At 46.4% G+C, this 22,579-nt stretch overlaps 1 protein-coding gene across 1 annotated transcript; it reads left to right on the forward strand.

Annotated features, from left to right (window-relative positions):
• The first annotated feature begins 433 nt into the window (after window positions 1-433).
• On the forward strand, window positions 434-21,404 carry CAC3 (acetyl Co-enzyme a carboxylase carboxyltransferase alpha subunit). The gene is made up of 10 exons (XM_086773015.1): window positions 434-936; window positions 1,031-1,105; window positions 1,227-1,334; window positions 1,409-1,569; window positions 1,654-1,768; window positions 1,884-2,038; window positions 20,195-20,246; window positions 20,355-20,423; window positions 20,659-20,736; window positions 20,821-21,404. The coding sequence occupies exons 1-10, from the start codon at window positions 592-594 to the stop codon at window positions 21,055-21,057; spliced, it is 1,395 nt and encodes a 464-aa protein (XP_086629141.1). The 5' UTR covers window positions 434-591; the 3' UTR covers window positions 21,058-21,404.
• The last annotated feature ends 1,175 nt before the right edge of the window (window positions 21,405-22,579 follow it).

The raw sequence follows: 22,579 nt of genomic DNA on the forward strand, positions 1-22,579 counted from the left end.
CTCTATTTGTATGGATGGAAATTGCTTTTGCAGGGTATTGATGAAGTTTGGGAGCATCTTGTAAGTATGTGGGTAAGTATAGTAAGACAGTAGGAGCACTTGCACTTATCGTATGTGTTGAGCACCAGATTGGGACTAGGCATGAAAAATCCCCTTTATTTTTTGACTTTTAACCGACCTATGGTTGAAACAAGGTGTAGAAATGTTGTTTCTAGGTCCCCAAAAAATTCCAAAGTTTTGGTGTGAAACAGGACACTATAGTGTCCAATTATAGAACTAGTATTAATAAACTCAAGCATGAGCAATTGGGGTACGCCCATTCAAGAGTGCACAAGGCACTTTTTGGCTGCCCACATGTTGGGCAGTATTGTGACACGTCTGTATCCAGCCTTATTCTCTCCCCTTATAGTGCGCCCTCGCCCAAAAAGTGGATAGAGGGCATGCACGTCAGATGCTGAGCATAAGCCCTGCGCGGGCGCGATAGGTTGCCTCTTCTATCGGGCGTTTTTTCCATTCCGAAACATTCTGAAATCGAGTGGTCGGGACGACGCTTTTCTCTTGTATCTTGCGCTGCGGTAGCCCCTGCTAACAATGCGGGCCTCTCTAGCCCTTGCGGACCCTACTAGATGTTCGGGTAGCTCGGCAGCGGAGGAGCTGTTGCGCGGCAGTCATCAGGTCCAGACGCACTTGCTCTTCCGCTATTCTGAGCATTCGCTGCAGCATCGCCGCCCCCGCTGCCCCTCCATCTCTGCCAAGATCTTCAAAGGCAAGAAGGGTGCCGAATCAGACTATCCGTGGCCAGACAAACTAAGGGGAGACGAGCAAGACCATTATCTAGCTTTTCTCTCGCGTTTCAAGCCTCTGCCGGACAAACCTAAGCCTGTCACGCTTCCTTTCGAAAGGCCTCTCGTCGACCTCTCCAACAAGATCGATGAGGTATGCCTCTCCCCTTTTCAGATGTACCTCGCTGCCACACGGGACATGCTTATCGTCTTCGTCAATACTACATGTGAAGTAAGCTCTTGTTCAGGTGCGGGAATTGGCAGAGAAAACTGGTATGGACTTCAGCCCTCAAATCAAGGAGTTGGAGGAAAAGTATGACCAGGTAGGCGCCCCTCTCTCCCCCCCCACCCCGCCCCTCTCTCCCCCAAACCCGCCTCCTCCTTCTTTCCCCTCCCCCTTTCCCTAATTTAAAGGCAATGCCTCTCTCTCACTTGTTCCTCCAGGTGCGGAGAGATCTGTACACGCACCTAACACCGGTGCAGCGGTTAAGCGTGGCTCGCCATCCTAATCGTCCCACATTCCTTGATCACGTTCTCAACATGACGGATAAGGTTGGTGCCTTTCTCCGCAGGCTTTTATGCAGACAGCCTTCTTCTTGTCATACACTTACCTGCTGGCTTTCCAGTGGGTGGAACTGCATGGAGACAGAGGTGGTTATGATGATCCTGCACTGGTTACTGGCATTGGTAAAATGGAGGGTATGAGCTTTATGTTCATGGGGCATCAGAAGGGACGTAACACAAAAGAAAACATTTACCGGAATTTCGCCATGCCAACCCCCAACGGGTGGGTCAAGGAAGACACCTAAACTTTTAAGAACATTAATGCAAGAAAAGAAAATCTATGTGCTTATTCTGGTACATTTTACAGATATCGGAAGGCTTTAAGGATGATGAGACATGCTGATCACCATGGCTTTCCTATTTTGTCTTTCATTGACACTCCTGGTGCATATGCTGGTATTCAAGCAGAGGAGCTTGGCCAAGTAAGTCTAATCTTTCTCTATCAAACACTCAAGACACAAATTGCTTCAATTAAATCCAGGTAAATTCTGTTATTGTCAAATTTATTATCTCACATTTATTAATTATTTGTTACAGGGGGAGGCCATTGCTCACAATCTGAGGGAGATGTTTGGCTTAAGAGTACCAATTGTAACAGTAGTCATTGGAGAAGGTGGCTCTGGTGGTGCCTTAGCTATTGGATGCTGCAACAAGATGCTCATGCTTGAAAATGCAGTCTATTATGTTGCAAGGTGATGGTTATCAAGTTTGCATAGCTTTTTAGTTCAATTCTAATTCTTGATAAATACATTATCGTGTCATGAATATGATGCCTTGTGATGTTCTTTTAATGTTGTTCGGATGAGGACTGAAAACATTTAGCAGTTGAGAGACGCAGTTGGCAAAGGGCATTACACTCAACAACATAAGGAGTGCTGTTGCTTTACTGGAAGGAGGAGGGCTCTTGCCTGGGCATGGTCTGCTGATCTACCAAGAAGTTTAACAACCAAATGAAGTAATCTTCCTTTAGTATTGTTGGTAGCAATGGACTACCTTGGACTGTGCAACCGATAACTTCATCTCTATACAAACGGCAGCTGCCTTGGGTATTGAGGTTGAGAACAGGGGACCTCAGACTGAAGCCGAAGCTGCTTGGTAAAGAGGTGCAGGTTACCCCATTGATAGGGAAGTTGCGCATACATATCCAGGGCTACCTTGATAATGAACATTTCTTAGTTGCACCACTAAATGGATGTGATGTATTGTTGGGCAAGCCATGGTATCATAGGCTTGAGCCCCACAAAGAGTACAAGACCAACATGATTTCTTTTATGCACAAAGACCGCATGCATTTCATTAATGTTGGCAAAGAAGGAGATTCCATCCCACTTGTATCTCACATCCAAATTAATAAAGCAATGAAAAAGAGTCTTTCTGCGTACTTGGTTTTTGTTCGTGATAGCATTGTACCAAGTCATCAAAATGTGGATGCTATGACTTATGATAGGTTGAATTTTCTTCATGCATTCAACGACTGTTTTGCTGATGCACTGCCAGGTGAATTACCTTCCCAAAGGCCCGAGGATCATCGCATAGATCTTGTGTCAGAAAGTTCTCCACCTAACAAACCCGCATACCGTGTAAGTGCCGCACAACAAGAAGAGATCATGAAGCAGGTAAATGAGCTTTTAGAGAAAGGTTTGGTTCAGCCTAGTTTCTCACCTTATTGCTCTCATGTGCTTCTTGTTCAAAAGAAAGACGGCTCATTCTGCATATGTGTGGACTATAGAGCTTTAAATAAGCTTACCATCAAGAACAGATTTCCAATTCCGCGTACTGATGACATTTTGGATAAGCTTGATGGTTCGGCTTGTTTCAGCCGACTTGATTTAAAGAGTGGTTATCACCAAATACGAGTGGTGCCGCAAGATGTCTATAAAACTGCATTCAGTACAGCCTTTGGATTATATGAATTTTTGGTAATGCCTTTTTGTCTCACCAATGCTCCTGCCACGTTTAATCGTATATTGGATAGGATATTCCGATCCCATGGCAAATTCACAGGAGTATTCTTTGATGATATCTTGGTTTTCTCCAAGAATGAGGAGGAACACAGAACTCATTTGGTCACAGTGTTCGAAGAGTTGCGGAAGCATAAACTTTTCATTAATGCCAAGAAAAGCGAGTTCTTCCTTTCAGAGATACATTATTTAGGTCACATTGTATCCAAGGATGGAGTAACAATGGATCCTGCAAAGATAGAGATCATTCAGAATTGGCCAGAATTGCAAAACGTACATCAAGTACGTAGTTTTCTGGGATTATGTTTATATTATAGGTGTTTCATAAGACATTTTGCTATGATAGCCACCTCTCTACATGATCTCACAAAGAAGAAAACCTCTTTCAAATGGACTTCAAAAGAACAGGATGCTTTCTTGCAGCTCAAGCATGCTATCATATGTGGATCCGTATTAATTGTTCTTGATTTGCAAAAATCATTCGTGGTAGAATGTGATGCTTGTGGCGATTGTATAGGAGCTGTCCTAAATCAAGAAGGGCATGAAGTTGCATACAAGAGCCGTCGTTTGCATGATGCTGAGCTTCATATGGATATCTATGAGAAAGAACTCTTGGCTGTAATTCATGCCTTAAAGGTATGGAAACATTATCTTCTTGGGGTTGAATTTGTAGTCTGGACAGATCATCAAAGCTTGAGATACTTTTTATCTCAAACAAAGCTTTCGGAGAAGCAGATGAGAATGGCAAACTTTCTTTCCATGTTTCATTTTCAGATTGTGCATACTCCGGGAAAGAAAAATGTGGTGGCAGATGCATTATCCAGGAGGCCTTATGTAGCTGCAGTCTTAGTGGCCTCTCGTGGGGACTTATCTGCTATGCGAGATTTGTATCATTTGGATGCTGATTTTTGCTATGTATAGACTGATTTGATGGCTGGTCATTCACATGTCTCTTATGTTATCAACGAGGGTTATCTTATGAAGGATAATTGCCTATGTGTGGTGAAGGATTTGCATCCAAAGGTTATGGAGGAATGTCACGCTCCACCTTATGATGCTGGTCATAGGCATCATGTCCACTACACGCATGATTGAGAGAGATTTCTTTTGGCCAAGCTTGTGTAAAGACATTGAGGCTTATGTACCTGCATGTATTACTTGCCAAAAGGTGAAATTTGATAGGCAAAAACCTCCAGGTTTGCTTCAGCCCCATTGCCTATTCCCTCGCAACCTTGGGAAAGTATTACTATGGATTTTATTATGGACTTGCCTAGATCCCAGCATGGGAATGATACTATTTGGACCATTGTGGACAGGTTTAGCAAGCAAGCTCATTTCTTGCTCGTCAAGAAAACCATTAAAGTTGAAAGCTTTTTCTTGCTAATATTTTTAAGCATCATGGTATACCTAAATCCATTGTTGGGGATAGAGATCCCAGGACTACGAGCCTCTTTTGGAGGGCTTTATTTGATAACATGGGTACTAAACTTGAGTTTTCATCAGCTTATCATCCCCAACCGGATGGCCAAAGTGAAGCTGCAAATTCAGCCGTGTTGGATTTGTTGAAGTGTTATGTGGCAGATCAAAAGACTGCATGGGAGAAGTATCTGTTAGAAGTTATCTCCTGTCTAGATTTATACACCAGGGCCTTTGTTGTGGGTGTGCCCGCCCTTATGAGGTGTTTTATTATTTTTCCCCACTCTCCGTATTTTTTTCCTTATTTTTTTCATTTTTCTGTGGCTTGGGAGGCAGCCCTGAGGCGGCTGGAGGACCCAATAGCTGGCCGATTGCTCAGACATCAGTCGTGGAGTGTCTCACTGCTGGCCGACTGGATGTATGCAGTCGTGGGCCTCATGTGCTGCTGGCTGACTGTTGCTACAGTCGTGGAGGGCCTTTTCAGCAGGCCGACTGCCCATCTAAGGGCATATAAATAGGTCCCCAGCCCCATACCACTCAGTGTATCATATCGAGATCTTGTGTATATCAGAGCAGAGTTACACGCCTACATCTCTCTCTCTCTCTTGTGCTGTTTTTCTGCATGCATTTTTTGCTCTTGTGTTTCCAGATCTGATCATCATCTCCGCTGAGTATTTTGACATGGTATCAGAGCCCTAGGCTCTAGATAGGTCTTGGGATTTGTGTGAGCAAGAGGGGGACTGCTGTGTTGCTGATTGGTGGACTGTTTTGGGCTGATTGGGAAGAGAAGGAGCAAGAGGACGGCGGGCTGATTTGCTGGACAGCCACTTGAAGGTATTAGTTCTTCTTTGTTCCCACCCACCCACCCTTTTTCAGAGTACATCCCCGCAATGGCAGATCTGTTTGAGATGGCCGAGAGGCATGTGAAGATCCCAACACTACCCACGTTCCCGGTGGACCGTCAGTTGGACGGGAGCAACTACGGTATATGGAAGGTTATGATGGAATCTGTTCTGGAGTCTTACGACCTCGCTGATTTCGTCGTTGTTGGTGTTCCACGGCCGGAAGTAGAGGAAGGGGAGTTACCGTCAACCCGAAAGGACCGGGAGGCCCAGATGCAGATGTGGGATCGTGTCAACGCGAGGGTCCGTTCGTTTATTTTTCTCAACTGCACACCACAAGTAATCAATCATGTAAAGCATATGACGTTGGCCAGAGGTATATGGCAGCATTTGGCTTCTCTTTACAACAGGGTATTGTCCATGAAGAGGATTTCCTTGGAAGTACAGATGCGGGTTATGAGCCCTGCAAAGTCGTCGACGATGCGGGAGCATATTAACAAGCTGCAGGCTCTTCAGCAGGAAGTTCTTCAGGCTGGGAAGGAGATATCGTTAGAGGACATGGCCATAACGTTGCTGTCGCACTTGCCCCCTTCGTACTCAGCATTTTACTCGTCTTTGATTACCAGTGGCAGGCTTAGCACCATCACGTGGGAGGAGCTTGTGCCCATGGTCCTGGACCAGGAGGAACGATTCACGAACCCTCCTCAGGGTGGAGGTTCGGAGGTCTTAACTGGCCAACGGTCGAAAGGCCGTAACTCGGGCAAAGGGAAGGCTTTATCGGAGAAGTCTTCTGAGAAGAAGCTTGACGCCGACCGCGAGAAACTGAAGGCAGAGAGGACCTGTAATGATTGTGGCGTCTTTTGCCTTGTCACGGACAGAGACAGAGTACCGGGCTGTTTGTGATGCTGCTTGTGAGGTGGTGAGGATGCAGAGGTTGCATGGCAGGTTTGGGCTTCCACTGGAGGAACCCATGGTCATCCAGAGGCACTTTGTTCGTGAACAGATCGTTGCTAATGACATCTTGCTAGAGTTCTGTTCGACGGAGGACAATACGGTGGACCTCTTCACGAAGTTGCTCTCTCAAGATTTGCTCAGGCGGCACCCCAGCTCCCTGTTGTTGGTTTCACAGCCAGGAGCTGAGAGGGGGTGTTAGAAGTCATCTCCTGTCTAGATTTATACACCAGGGCCTTTGTTGTGGGTGTGCCCGTCCTTATGAGGTGTTTTATCATTTTTCCCCACTCTCCGTATTTTTTCCATTTTTCTGTGGCTTGGGAGGCAGCCTTGAGGCGTCTGGAGGACCCAGTAGCTGGCCGACTGCTCAGACATCAGTCGTGGAGTGTCTCAGTGCTGGCCGACTGGATGTATGTAGTTGTGGGCCTCATTTGTTGCTGGCCAACTGTTGCTACAGTCGTGGAGGGCCTTTTCAGCAGGCCGACTGCCCATCTGGGGGCATATAAATAGGCCCCCAGTCCCATACCACTCAGTGTATCATATCGAGATCTTCTTGTGTATATCAGAGCAGAGTTATACGCCTACATCTCTCTCTCTCTTGTGTTGTTTTTCTGCATGCGTTTTTTGCTCTTGTGTTCCCAGATCTGGTCATCATCTCCGCTGCGTATTCTGACAGTATCTTCCACTTGTTGAGTTTGCCTACAACAATATGATCCATGTCTCCACGGGAAAGGATCCGTTTGAGATTATTTATGGCAGAGTGGTATTGCCACCCATTCTTTGTACAAAGGATGAGATTTTTACAGCTGATGAATATGTTCGTGACTTGGATGTAGCCTTTGCTCAGGTGCGGACAGCCATTGCAAGGTCACAAGAAAAGCATAAAATGGTTGCTGACAAGCATAGAAGAGACATGCAAGTCAAAGAAGGTGATTGGGTTTTGCTGAAATTTGAGAAGGCTAGGCTTTGCAAGAGGCCAGGACGAGAAGGATCATATTCTAAGCTTTCTCCTCGCTATTATGGACCCTTCAAGGTGATTCAAAAGATCAATGACGTGTCACACAGGCTTGCTTTACCTAGTCATTGGAAGATTCACAATGCATTTCATGTGAGTCTTTTTCGGAAATATGTGGGGCCAGATCCTGACAAGCTTGTCACAGAAGATCCACCAGAGATTGATGAGCTTGAGGAGATCCTCCAACCAGAACAGATTGTCTTTCACAAGGAGCGAAAGCTACCTGTAGGAAAGCTTTCCAGGAGATACCTTGTGAAGTTTAAGAATTATTTGCCTATTGATGCAAAGTGGGTAAATGAGGATTATTTTGTTGATTACCCACAGTTGTTGCAGGCATATCTTGAGGCTTTTCAGTTGAGGACAACTCTATAGAAGCCCGGGGGATGTCACCATTTGGCTGACCATTTGGTCCATCTCCAATTTTGTGTCTCGTTCACTTGAGGCCAGGCCGGTGTCTCATGTGAAGAGGCCAGTATTTTTGCTTAACATGGACGGGAGCCAGACTAGTGCCACCCGTGTGTTAGTAGGATGGTGTCGTATGGACGAGAACCAGACTGGTGCCACCCATGTATGACCTGGACTGTGTTCTATCCATGGGATTGTCACGCCATGGAAGAGCCAATATTTGTGCCGTGTCTTGCCTATGGGACTGTCACTCCATAGGGAGGCTCGTGCCTGGAAATGTGTTTTACCTATGGGATTGTCACTCCATAGGAAGACCAGGATTTATGTTTTTATGTCGTGCCATTTTTGTGCCGACAGATATTTTGTACTTGTTCCATGAACGGGAGATATGTCCATGATACTATTTGCACATGCACTCATGTTTTGCATGCTTGAAACTGTTTTCGCATGACTTGTATTCTTGTGTTTGCCTGCTTGACGTGCCACTGATTGAGCGGGGACGCCTGCCAGTGAGTCGTGAAGTTTGCTTTGTCTTCTGACGAGTTTTGTTGCATGTGAATAGGTGGTAAGTGTATTGCACTTGTTGGTTTAATAGTTTTATTTCTAACCTTTCATTTTATAAGGTTGGAAGTTTACATTTCATTTAAAAGTGGGCACCCACATATGGGCCAAGGTGGGGAGCCACACTTAGCCCCTTAAGTGTGTGTGGGGGTGGGTGCATGGTCACCTACCCACACCACACCATGAAGCTACCCGCCCCCATGCAAACGTGGGGAGTTGGCGAGCTGTGGTCGTTTATCTCCCCCTCCAACATCTTCAAAAGATGGCGACCACCCTTCGTGAAAGGACTGAACCGGCGATCGTTTCATCTCGTTCGGCTGCTCCTCTCAGGCTGCGCTCCATCTTCTTCACAGGCGGCTGCACATCAGAACTGCTGCGCTTCTGCTCCTCTTAGGCGATTGCACCACCAGGCGGCTGCAGCCCGACGTGTGTGCGCCACCTTCTCCACTTTAGCCGGCGGCTGTGCTCCTACAGCCAGGCGGCTGCTGGTGGCTGCGCATGCTCCTCCTCTAGAAGGCGGCTGCCCATCTCCAGCAGGCTGAGCTTCACCTCCAGCAGGCGGCTGTCCATCTCCAGCAGGCTGCGCTCCATCTCCAGCAGGCTGTGTGTCCTCTCCAGCAAGCTGTGCTCTTCAGATTGGCGGCTACGCCTCCTCCTCCTCCTCCACAGAAGACGGCTGTGTCTTGCACAGCAGGTGGTGGTTCTCCTATGCAGGTGGTTACACCTTCCCTCCATAGGCGGTTACAGGTGGCTTTGCACCTCCTAGGTGGCCACACCTTCAACACAGGCAGCTCTTCCTCCTCCTCCTCCTCGACAAGCGGCTGCGCCCTGGTGTTCCTCTCAAGTAGCTGCACACAGACACTTCGGGTATTGGTCTTCCATCTGCGAGCTACAAGTAAGTGAATTCAGATTTAAGTAAAGAACTTTGTTGTAAATCTGATAAAGGATTCTCTTTACCGCTCACACCCGTTTGATGCCGGGTAGTCCAAGCTTTTGGAGAACCACGGTCCAAAGGTGCCGAGATCGGGAGAGCCAGGCGTTAGTACGGGAGCGCCTGTTTGTGCGTGGTCTTGGAACACCAGTGGGGCGCTCTCCGCGGATTCCAGTGAAGGCACAGGACCGTCGAGACTGGACCACTCAAGTGGTCGCTCTCCTTCGAATATCTACTTTGAGCCTCTTGTTTGGTACTGTATTCATTTGTACATGGACATCATCTGGTTCATTGAACCCATGGAGCATTGTATTTGTTAAATACTTCCAATAATATATCATATATTGAGGGGGGGGGGGAGGTCGGCCCGTTCCGGCCCCAGTGTTGGTGTGTGTCCAACGGAGTCTATTTGCACTTGACGGGATCGGTTTCATCTGGACAGGTGGTGGACCTTTTATGTTGGCCGACTGCTATGTGCAGGTTGTGGGCTCCTTTGGTGTCCAGTCGGCTGTCCCTGATGCAGGCCGACTGCATGCTTGGGGCCATATAAAATGGCCCCACAGCCCCTTGCCAGTAGTGTATCACTTCGGGATCTTCTTTGTGTATATAGAGCAGAGTTACACGCGTCTCTCTCTCTCTCTCTCTCTCTCTCTCTCTCTCTCTCTCGCTGTTTTTGTGCATTGCGTTTGCTCGTGTTCCCAGATTTGGTCATCATCTCCGCTGCGTATTCTGACATTCAGTACCTCTAGGACTTCCACCAGGGTCTGATACCAATGTAACATGTGGAAGAACTGCTTGTACTAAGAACTTAAAGATGAACAGAGAGAAGAGAGAGATGTGTTGTTGAAACAATTTTTTTTGTATAACAGTGTATGTATGTATCAAGATGTACATAGATCCTAGCCAATCATGGCTTCCAAAAGGCAACATCTATGACTACGACCTGTCCCACCTACGAGGGATCAGAAGAATACACAATGAACTGCACTTGCCTATTTATAGGCTCATGTAATTGCCCCTACATCTACCCGACTACTGTCGGGCCAGGTCCTTGGACAGCAACCGACCAAAAATAGGGTTCGTGTTTTTTTATTTGCAGCCAGTTTTGTTCATGTGCACTTGGGTTCCTTGCATAGGTCTTGCATATAGCAATAGTTTGCAGGTAGATAAGGTCTAAGTGGGCAGGGAAGAGATTTCTTCAAGTTTTGGTCTGTGGAGTTCTTGGTTTTTTGGGAGCATTGTAGGCAAGAACATGCGAAATGAGGGCTTGGTTTGGATGATGCATCCTTGCAGGAGAGGAGAGCTTGGCAGATTGTTAGGAAGAGATCCAAGCATGATGTGCAGATTTGACAAACTCTGCAAGATGGAGTTTTTGTGGTTGCTCATTTGCTTTGTCCTCTTCCAGTCAGCCAGCCCTACAGCCAGTTGGTCAGCTCCTTATGCTTCCCATCCCCTATATATAGGTGCTTGGGAAATCATTCTTGCCATCTCTCATTCTTGCAAGACTCCCCTGCCCATGTGTGTGCCCATGTGGCATGGCTGCCCACAGGCCTGAAAACACAAGGAAGAAGGGTCAAGAATCAGGTGATCAGCAGTGAAGCAAAATGCTGCCAGTAGGAGGTCTTCTGGAGGAAAACAAAAGCATCAGATGTGCAGTCCAGTTGTACAGCAGAAGGCAGCCTGAATTCCTTCATGGGTGCTCTGCCCGAAGTCCCTGTCAGTCTTTTAAGCCAGCCCACAGGTCAGTCCATTCTCATTCAGCAGGAAAGGAAATACACATTCACTGTGGGGTTCCTTCAGAGGGTTAATTGGGGCCCAATCCGGTGTACTAATTTTCTCTCATATGTAAATTCTGATTTATGGAATGCTGAATTAAATGCTGAATTACTACTCTAACCAAGTACAAGAACCCTACTCCAAACTTCTGCATGTAACACGATCAAGATGCACACTTACAAATCCTATAGAAGCCTGGTGCTGCATGTAGAAGTTTTAGTGGCTTCCTTGGTTGTGACATGTGAGGGCTTAAGACCATAGTAATCACAACCTTAGTCTAACTAAACTGCACTTAATGATGTTTAAGAGATAGACTGATATGTGTCAATGCAATGCAGCTATATTATATGAAGAATGCGGTTACAATGAGATCCAAATGGATCTATACTGCTGAATACGCTGCTTATATGCTGAATATGCTGAATGAACTGCTGTCCACTATCTTTCCCTTGTTTCCTATGAAGAATGCGTTTACAATGAGATCCAAATGGATCTATACTGCTGAATACGCTGCTTATATGCTGAATATGCTGAATGAACTGCTGTCCACTATCTTTCCCTTGTTTCCTGGGAAGGAAACGCTGAAGGGAGGCTTTGGAACAGATGCTGAATGCTGACCTGATGATGAAACGTAGATCTGATGGGCTGAACTGAATGCGTTTGCTGATGATGATGCTGAGGATGATGCGTTTGCTGATTATGATGCGTTTGCTGATTATGCTGCTCCCAATGCTTCCTGGAGGAGATGCGTTGGAGAACACACTGCTGAATGCTGCTATGATCAACCTGAATGACTGAATGGAGAGGCGCCTGAATATATAAGCAAGCATGCTGCTGGTCGGCCAGCATAAGGGCTGTCGGCCAGATGCCATGTCCACAAATGTTGTCGGCTGCCCCATAAACGCCTGTAAAAATGCCTATAAAATTGCATAAATGCCAGTAAAATACCTGATGACTACTGATGGTGCTAATGATGCCATAAAATGATGCCATGTCACTGTACACCTGACTGGTGTGCACGTGACATTCCCCGCTGCTAAACTGTTGCTGGGTGATGAACCTGGCAACCTTCGACTCCTCTGTGATCCTTCTCCTCCGAACCACTGCCCCCTTCTGTCTTCTGCTGGGACTGAGGCCGTCTGCAGGAGTGAAATCCTTTGAGCCAAGACTCCATGTACTACGGGAACTGAATGGCAAATACCTGAGTCACCCCTGACCTGCCTCTGGAAACCTTTCACCTACCATCTCCGTCGTACCTGAAGCTCTGAACCTCCTGAGGCGATGTTGGAGCAAACTTCCATCTTCTGTGGAAGAGAAACCCCCTGCTTGTAAACCGGCCTTCAGAGAGCAAAGGGCGGTGGAACAAAAACATTTGCACATAAAACACTTCAACACCATTGAGGACCTAGAAAAGGAAAACAAACAGGGGGAGCTAGAGTGCTCCTGCAAAAAGTACACGGACACTGATTGGCCCCAAATCGCAGTGGCGTCCCTTGCGGTATTTCTTTAATTGATTATAAGAGCTTTGATTACAATATAAGGCTGGAAACTCAGCCGTCCCAGTAGAACTCCTGAAGCCTGCAAAGAACCTGCATCTGGCTTCTTGTCCACACGGCATCCACAAACAAGTCCAGCCATTGTTCACATCGAAAGACTCTCTCACATTGAGTCTGCATACAGAAGCTTTCTCCCATGATCAAGGCTGCCACAACCATCCATAGCCTCTCACACTATGAACAGCATCACACCCTGACACATCCAGTGCTGCTGCATCACAACACAGACTCCCAAACTGTCTCTCAAAAGAGTATCACAGCACATCATACCATACAGTCGACACACATGTACAAACCCTCTCTACCTTCCAAGGGTACTATCCATCTCTGTCATGGATTTCCTGTCCCCTGTCCTATCAGTAGCAAGGCTGTACCATACATGTGTCCACTCCTGTACCTTCTGCCTGCATGTGACCTGTCTCCTGGAGAAACCCAAAAACATGTTTCTTCATCGAGAAACCTACGACCTGTTTCCACATGAAACCCTTAGGCCTGTTTCCCTTTGAAACTTATGTCATGTTTTCCATACATCTAGTTACCTGTTCCCTCATGAAACATTTGGCAACATAGAGATACTCATAACTGTAGGTCCCTCTCTTCCTTTCTAGCAGGAAGAAAACAATCTGCACCATGAGCACGCAGCCATGCGAGCTTGCATCACTCCCATGCCAAGAAACATAACCAAAAGACCTGTGCCTGTAGCCAAAAACCCAAGCACACATAGCTGAATTTGCAACCAAACAAAAACAGCCCATAGACTGTCCCAAAACAGTCCTGAATCCAAAGCAAAGAGAAGCTGAAAGTTCCATCAGTTGAACGCCATCGACATGATGTCTATGTTCATGGAAACCCAGTCTCTGTCCACCTTTGTATCAAGAGAAACCAACCCTTGGCCACCTAGGAGAAAAGCACGCAGCCCTAAACGCCTGCAGTCCAGCCCTCCTGTGCACCAAGCGAGAGAGAGAGAGAGAGAGAGAAAAGAGAGCATGTGCCGCAGCTTCAGCCCTTCTACTATTTCTCCTGCAACTTGCCACCCTCCGGAAGAGATCTTGTCGGCCAACAGTCCTGACCACATGGAATCCAAAGCTGTACTTTTCTGCAGACCAGCCAGCCGCCTGGAGAGAGAAAGAAAACGCATCCTCCAAGAGCTAGAGAGAGAGAGAGAGAGAGAGAAAGCGTCGCAGTCTGCCAGCTTGCCAAAAAAAAAAGATAGAGAGTGGGTGAGCTTGCTGAGCTGTGCGCTGCCCTGCAATCTGCCCACCTGCGCTCCTTGGTGACCAGCCGTCAAAGAAGAAGCACCCCCGTCTGCTGGCCCGACTTGTAGCTAGAGAGGGAGAACCTCCACGTGCTGTTCAGCCCTCGCATGCCACCTGTAAACAGACCGCCTGCTTGCTTCTCAATTCTGTCCCCCTGTCCAGCCCACGTGCAGTCCATCCACGTGGAATTCAGGCCACTAGTCGCGACAGAGAAAGGCTTAGAAGTTCCCTCCTTCAGAATCCAGCAGTCGCCTCTCAAAAAGCACAAGCTTCCTCTAAGAGATAGGCGCCTCCTTGCCTGCCAGCCCCTCTTTTACCCCAAAAAGCACACGTGGCCCCAAAAATAGCATAAGGGCCACGTTTCTTTAATGAAAGGCTTTATAAATGATTTCAAAGGTTTTTAAACCTTCAAAGCTAAAATCTCTTTGCCCCTTTCACACATGGGGTTATCCACACATGGGCTTCCATCTTCACTCCCACCTGATGCCATTCACACTGTCCACCATGTCCCCGTGCACATCTGCATCTTGTCCAGAGAAAAACACAGGGTCGTGACATACCCCCCTCTTGAAAAATGGCAAGCGTCCTCGATTGCACTCAATGGCACAGTAAAGCATCTTATGAGCAAAGAATCCCCATAGGACAAAAACAATGGCCTTCCAATGCATCTGGGTGATAAAATAATCATCCTGCACAATAAGCCACACTGTCCTCTTGCTTGTTCCTTCAGAACCTACAGCAAAAGTCTAAAACCAAATGGAAACACGTTAACTGTGTTAGCCAAAAACAAAACCATGCATCATTCTACATATGGCACACACATGCATGACACACATGCATTCGCAAACAATATGCTCCTCAAAATGTTCTACCTACTCCAAAGTAACAGTCTAAGGGCTGCTCGCAAGCCTTACGCCCATGGGCATCCCGCAGGACCCACGACGACTGAAGGTAAAACATGAGCATATGCAAGCACTCAATGCATCCAAACACTACATCCAGTAAGTACTTTCCCACATATGTGTCATGGTCATCCCGCAGGAGTCACACCCAGTGGTGCATCCATGAACATAATAAAGCACTTGATGTATCATACCAACATACATGCAGCACTCAACACAATGCAGAGTATTTCCCAATGTATTCTCAATGGTACCAGGATCCAATGGCACCAGAATACAAAAATACCTCTACCTCAAAAAGTGTATGCATACATGCACAAATAGAGTTCGATCCATATTTCCATGAACCAAACCAACTCTAGGACTGCTCGCAAGACTTATGTCCTCCATAGAGTTATCCATAGTTGCAGTTAGAGTTCAAGGTGCGCGCGACTGTGAACCATACTCAACCACCATCTCCTGTGACTAGTACACAATATCATAGAAGTCCCATAAGCAGATGTACTGTCAGCCTCAGTACCTTCGGGTGAATACAAAGATGTCACCAAGCGACTCCTAGATAACAATTGAGCCTGTCTGTAACAAGGGAGCGGAGGTGCTACCCCCCTCTTGAGCATCAGGCAATGCTCCAGACCTATACTCTGCTGAACCTGAATGAGCCGTAACAAGAGTCGACTCCAACTCATAGGCATCAAGATAAAGCTGCAACTCCTGAGGTGAATCTGCTAAGTCACCCTCCTCCATCCACTTCGCATCCATCAGTGAACCTCCTCCATCCACTTCGTATCCATCAGTGAACAGCTCTTGAACTTCACAGGATAGCGACGGGAAACCTTACCCTGTATCTTTCTTTCCTTATGTGCCAGTATATGCTCAGGAATAAGAACCTCGTCAAGTTCCTCCACTTCCATCTGAGCCTCATCTGATACATGCTCAGGCACCCAAAACCTACTTGCACTCCACCCAAGTGGTAAGTACAAGTCCTCGATGAAGCATAGTAGATCACCACTGCTAAACATAGAAGGAAACTGTCTTCCGAACCCATGAAGCCTCTATGAAGATACCACTGGTGACAAACTGCCGAAAGCCATAGCCTTCAACGCATCTCTTGCACCATAACACTTCAACTGCTTCTTGTTTCTGGCCAACTACTTCTTGTCCTTGGTGTCTTTTCTCCTGAGCTTCATCTTCAGCTCTTGCTCTTCACCTCATATAGGCAAAGACACAAAATCCTGTACTGTGTCTTGCACTTCCTTTTCACTTTCCTCATGTTGAAGCTTTTGATGTGACTCTCATGAGACAACCACGAGCTCGCCCCCTTAGGAAAGTTGGCAATTGTCCCGACCAAAGCAACCACGGACTCGCCTCCTTGAGAAAGTCGACGATGTGTCCCGGCAACGGAACCTTGTAAACCGGCCTTCAGAGAGCAAAGGGCGGTGGAACAAAAACATTTGCACATAAAACACTTCAACACCATTGAGGACCTAGAAAAGGAAAACAAACAGGGGGAGCTAGAGTGCTCTTGCAAAAAGTACACGGACACCGATTGGCCCCAAATCGCAGTGGCGCCCCTTGCGGTATTTCTTTAATTGATTATAAGAGCTTTGATTACAATATAAGGCTGGAAACTCAGCCGTCCCAGTAGAACTCCTGAAGCCTGCAAAGAACCTGCATCTGGCTTCTTGTCCACACGGCATCCACAAACAAGTCCAGCCATTGTTCACATCGAAAGACTCTCTCACATTGAGTCTGCATACAGAAGCTTTCTCCCATGATCAAGGCTGCCACAACCATCCATAGCCTCTCACACTATGAACAGCATCACACCCTGACACATCCAGTGCTGCTGCATCACAACACAGACTCCCAAACTGTCTCTCAAAAGAGTATCACAGCACATCATACCATACAGTCGACACACATGTACAAACCCTCTCTACCTTCCAAGGGTACTATCCATCTCTGTCATGGATTTCCTGTCCCCTGTCCTATCAGTAGCAAGGCTGTACCATACATGTGTCCACTCCTGTACCTTCTGCCTGCATGTGACCTGTCTCCTGGAGAAACCCAAAAACATGTTTCCTCATCGAGAAACCTACGACCTGTTTCCACATGAAACCCTTAGGCCTGTTTCCCTTTGAAACTTATGTCATGTTTCCCATACATCTAGTTACCTGTTCCCTCATGAAACATCTGGCAACATAGAGATACTCATAACTGTAGGTCCCTCTCTTCCTTTCTAGCAGGAAGAAAACAATCTGCTCCATGAGCACGCAGCCATGCGAGCTTGCATCACTCCCATGCCAAGAAACATAACCAAAAGACCTGTGCCTGTAGCCAAAAACCCAAGCACACATAGCTGAATTTGCAACCAAACAAAAACAGCCCATAGACTGTCCCAAAACAGTCCTGAATCCAAAGCAAAGAGAAGCTGAAAGTTCCATCAGTTGAACGCCATCGACATGATGTCTATGTTCATGGAAACCCAGTCTCTGTCCACCTTTGTATCAAGAGAAACCAACCCTTGGCCACCTAGGAGAAAAGCACGCAGCCCTAAACGCCTGCAGTCCAGCCCTCCTGTGCACCAAGCGAGAGAGAGAGAGAGAGAAAAGAGAGCATGTGCCGCAGCTTCAGCCCTTCTACTATTTCTCCTGCAACTTGCCACCCTCCGGAAGAGATCTTGTCGGCCAACAGTCCTGACCACATGGAATCCAAAGCTGTACTTTTCTGCAGACCAGCCAGCCGCCTGGAGAGAGAAAGAAAACGCATCCTCCAAGAGCTAGAGAGAGAGAGAGAGATAAAGCGTCGCAGTCTGCCAGCTTTTCAAAAAAAAAAGATAGAGAGTGGGTGAGCTTGCTGAGCTGTGCGCTGCCCTGCAATCTGCCCACCTGCGCTCCTTGGTGACCAGCCGTCAAAGAAGAAGCACCCCCGTCTGCTGGCCCGACTTGTAGCTAGAGAGGGAGAACCTCCACGTGCTGTTCAGCCCTCGCATGCCACCTGTAAACAGACCGCCTGCCTGCTGCTCAATTCTGTCCCCCTGTCCAGCCCACGTGCAGTCCATCCACGTGGAATTCAGGCCACTAGTCGCGACAGAGAAAGGCTTAGAAGTTCCCTCCTTCAGAATCCAGCTTCCTCTAAGAGATAGGCGCCTCCTTGCCTGCCAGCCCCTCTTTTACCCCAAAAAGCACACGTGGCCCCAAAAATAGCATAAGGGCCACGTTTCTTTAATGAAAGGCTTTATAAATGATTTCAAAGGTTTTTAAACCTTCAAAGCTAAAATCTCTTTGCCCCCTTTCACACATGGGGTTATCCACACATGGGCTTCCATCTTCACTCCCACCTGATGCCATTCACACTGTCCACCATGTCCCCGTGCACATCTGCATCTTGTCCAGAGAAAAACACAGGGTCGTGACACTGCTGCTTCCAGTTGAAGCCCAAAACTTATGTCCTCTGTTGATGATGGATGTTATTCTTCCCTGAGAGTTCATGGGTAACATGTATGCTTTGCAGATGCAAGACTAACTGCTAAGATGACTGTTATGCAAGCCATGTGCAACCCTATATGCTGTGCAAGAATGCAGATGGATGGGTTACTGATGCAGACCTAAGGGAAAATCCCTAAGGGTGGCTTGCAAAATTTTGAGAATTGGGTTTAACTGTGCGGAAGCGATTAACATGATGTCTGACTGAATGACTGATGAACTGAACATGCTCTAATAAGGCTGGTTACCCTGTAACGCTCTGATACCAATGTGACATGTGAGGGCTTAAGACCGTAGTAATCACAACCTTAGTCTAACTAAACTGCACTTAATGATGTTTAAGAGATAGACAGATATGTGTCAATGCAATGCAGCTATATTATATGAAGAATGCGGTTACAATGAGATCCAAATGGATCTATACTGCTGAATATGCTGAATGAACTGCTGTCCACTATCTTTCCCTTGTTTCCTGGGAAGGAAACGCTGAAGGGAGGCTTTGGAACAGATGCTGAATGCTGACCTGATGATGAAACGCAGATCTGATGGGCTGAACTGAATGCGTTTGCTGATGATGATGCTGAGGATGATGCGTTTGCTGATTATGCTGCTCCCAATGCTTCCTGGAGGAGATGCGTTGGAGAACACACTGCTGAATGCTGCTATGATCAACCTGAATGACTGAATGGAGAGGCGCCTGAATATATAAGCAAGCATGCTGCTGGTCGGCCAGCATAAGGGCTTTCGGCCAGATGCCATGTCCACAAATGCCGTCGGCTGCCCCATAAATGCCTGTAAAAATGCCTATAAAATTGCATAAATGCCAGTAAAATACCTGATGACTACTGATGGTGCTAATGATGCCATAAAATGATGCCATGTCACTGTACACCTGACTGGTGTGCACGTGACATTGGTTCAACAAAGGGTGTGAAAAATCAGCAAGAGAAAGCAGCAGCATTTTATGCAATGAAACATTGTGGAAATAGGTTGGGAAGATGTTGGAAACGGATCTTCACATAAGTATATGGTTTGGTCAAGAGATGTTCTAAGCTAAGGAGGTCTTTTTAGAGGTCAGACATGGGCCATCTGACTTGCAACCAGATTATTCACTAAATAATTACTCGGACTTCAAAAAAGGGACTCGAGCCTTCATTTTACACATAGAAATAGTAGAGGGGATTCACATGGAGTGGAGCTGGCAGTTGCATGGAAACCATAAATGTGATGTAAACAAGTGCTCCTGTCGTGACCCCAAGTGCCTATCTCATTCTCAAGTGGCCGTATACTGTAAAATAGCGCTTGAGCAGCTAGGAACAGTTGAACCCTTTAAGAGTCTCTGGGATGATGGATCTATTTGCAGCCAGTTAGAGGTATTCTGAATGGCAGCTGGTGGTTTCAGTTCAAAAATATATACATGGGACCTGCCCCTTAGAGATGCAAGCCTACTTATGGCAGCAGCTCTGGGAAAGCTTTGAGCACCAGTTTTGCATGGTGGTTGCTTGGTAGTTGGGATCTATACCTTGAGCATTTGAAACAGAAGCACAGAAAAAAGATTCCCACACAGTGGTGGCACTGGTCTTTAGTGTGGTGTGCTGAGTACTTGCATATCATCTCAACCTGCATTGCCTAGTTCTTTGATTTTTTTAAGTGTGAAAAACTGACCTCTTTTTTTTTTTTTGAGAGTCTTCATGACCCATATGTGACGATATCATTTGTTAAAGCTATAAAAAATTTCATTGCAGTAACAAATGGCTTCTAATCTGTTTCGAATTACCTTATTTGATACAGTCCAGAGGCATGCGCAGCTATTCTATGGAAGACTGCAGAGGCAGCTCCAAAGGTTAGTTATATATTGGGGTGGTTGCTTCAAAAAAAGAGCGCAACTTCCGAAGCCATGGATTTTATCCAGCTTGGTATTGGTATTCTGATACGGGCTTTGTACTTACAGGCTACTGAAGCATTGAAAATCACAGCAGCTGAGCTATTGAAGCTAAATATCATAGATGGAGTTATTCCGGTTTGATCTTTACCTTGGCAGTCATGTGGGTTTTGTGCCGTAGGTTCAAAGAAAGGCAGATCTAAAGATGGTTGTTAATTGGCGAGTAGTTTTTGGTAGAAGGGAGTTGCCAGTAAATTTTACTGTTTAGGATGCTATCCTAACCCAAAAGCTCAATCTTGATGGATGAACTTAAGAGCCTACACATGTTGACACCATGAATTGGCTGCTCAGATAATTACTGGCATGTTCTCAGGAACCTCTTGGTGCTGCACATTCCGATCCTTCGGAGACTTCACAGAATATAAAGGCAGCCGTTATGAAGTACATGCAGGTGAAGGGCTCATGTTTTTTTACCAGTTGCATGTCAGCATGGTTTTTCAAGGTTTTAAACATGTGAAAGTGGATGTAAATGCAGGAACTGTTAAAACTCGATGTGGATGCTGTGATGCGGCAGCGGGCAGCTAAGTTTCGAAACATAGGTTATTTTCAAGAGGGTGTGGAGGTGGATCCTCACCTCAAGCGATCAATGAAGAAGAGGGATGCACCTCTGGAAGAGAATGCCAAATTGCTTGCATCACCTTTACCAGAATCACTCAGTCCTAGCCCAAAGTTGGAGAAAGTCAATGCAGTTGTCAACCGATCGTCTGAATAGGCTTACAGTTGACTCACATGGTACCTCTTGTTGTTTGACTATCTTATCCTACGTCCCGTTTTCCATCAAGCACACAATCAAACCCGCCGTCAGACCTTGCATCAAAGTTCAATAGTCAAAGAATGCTAATGGGGACTGATGAATCCAATGTGAGTGTAAGCCTTACTTTGTAATGTACCATATGGCGGGGTGGTGGTAGCAGCTGAATTTTTTTCCAACATAGCAAGCTTTATATGATAGAGACAAGGGCCCGTATAGTAGTCCTTAGTTTTTGTATTTTTTGATTGTCATGGGGAGGAATCGTGTATTATTATTTTTGATTGTAAGTTGGTGATGTTTTACGAAAGTAACTGAGTAAACTTCAGGTGCATTCCTAGTGTTAATGAAATCTCTCAGACTCAATCAAAAAGGTAAAAGACTGATTGAAAGGGTCGTTGGAAAGCAACTATAGCTCCGTTTGGAGCACTCCTGAGCCTCAGGTCAGACCTACCCCAACCGCTGATGTGATATCGCCCAAATCCTGCACCCATACCTCCAGAGCTCACTATCCAAGTGTATGGCTAGGGCTTGGGCATGAACAGGGTCTTGATCTCCACGATAGCCCGCTCCTTGCACTTGTGTGGCCATTAAAACCTATTATGTCGATGCCCACTCAGCGTTAGTTTTCTACTTCCTACCAAAACCCTACAACCCCCTTGCGTCTACAAGTAGCTCCCTTGCCTAGAAGTGCAGACAAGCAAAGTGGAACACTTGAGCCTTCCGACACAGTGAAAACGATTCAAACTGAGAATTCAGCCATAGCACAACAGCCACAACTGCAAATGGTAGTGCTCTTCAATTTGAAGAGAGTTCAAGTGTAGACTTTTAACAAGCAACAAGCTCCGTTGACCGGGTGTCCAATGAAGCCCCATGTTTGGCACTTCGATCCTTAAGCCCTATGCATATACTCCCTTACCCCTCCTATATTCTCTGCACAAGGTCTTCAGATGGCTTATGAAACCCTTTCAACCTTTTGACGTATCATACCTTCATATCTGCCAATTTCCATCCTTTTTTCATTTTCATTATTCTTTGTTAACGTAATAAGGATGTCCTATGCATCTCCCCCCATGGTACTACAGCATCATTTGTCTCATGGACCATTTAGTCCCCTTGAAGGTGTTAATAAAACCCCCTCTTTGTCTCTCGGTCTCTTACATGGTCCTCGTTTAAAATCGAGCAGGGGTTGTAGAGACATATTGTTGCACTTGCAAGGAGAGGGATCCGAAGATCATGATTACTCATCACTGGAAAGAAAGCCATGCGCCACGTTAGTGTTTGCAAAGAGATCCTAAATCCATGGAAAACTCAATAATAATGGCAGAAAAGTGGATAATTATAGCGGAAAAGCTGGCCGCCTGTCGCTTCTTGTCGCGTTGCATCCAAAAACACGCGGGAGTAAACCCGATCAGAAACTTGGTCTCAAAACTCTGGACAAGTGGAAGGGCTTTCGCAAAGGATTTTCCAAGGTTTTCTCAGTTTT

Source organism: Cibotium barometz, chromosome 33, assembly GCF_041138505.1.
Source record: "Cibotium barometz isolate CiBa-2024 chromosome 33, ASM4113850v1, whole genome shotgun sequence".
NCBI classification, from domain to species: domain Eukaryota; kingdom Viridiplantae; phylum Streptophyta; class Polypodiopsida; order Cyatheales; family Cibotiaceae; genus Cibotium; species Cibotium barometz.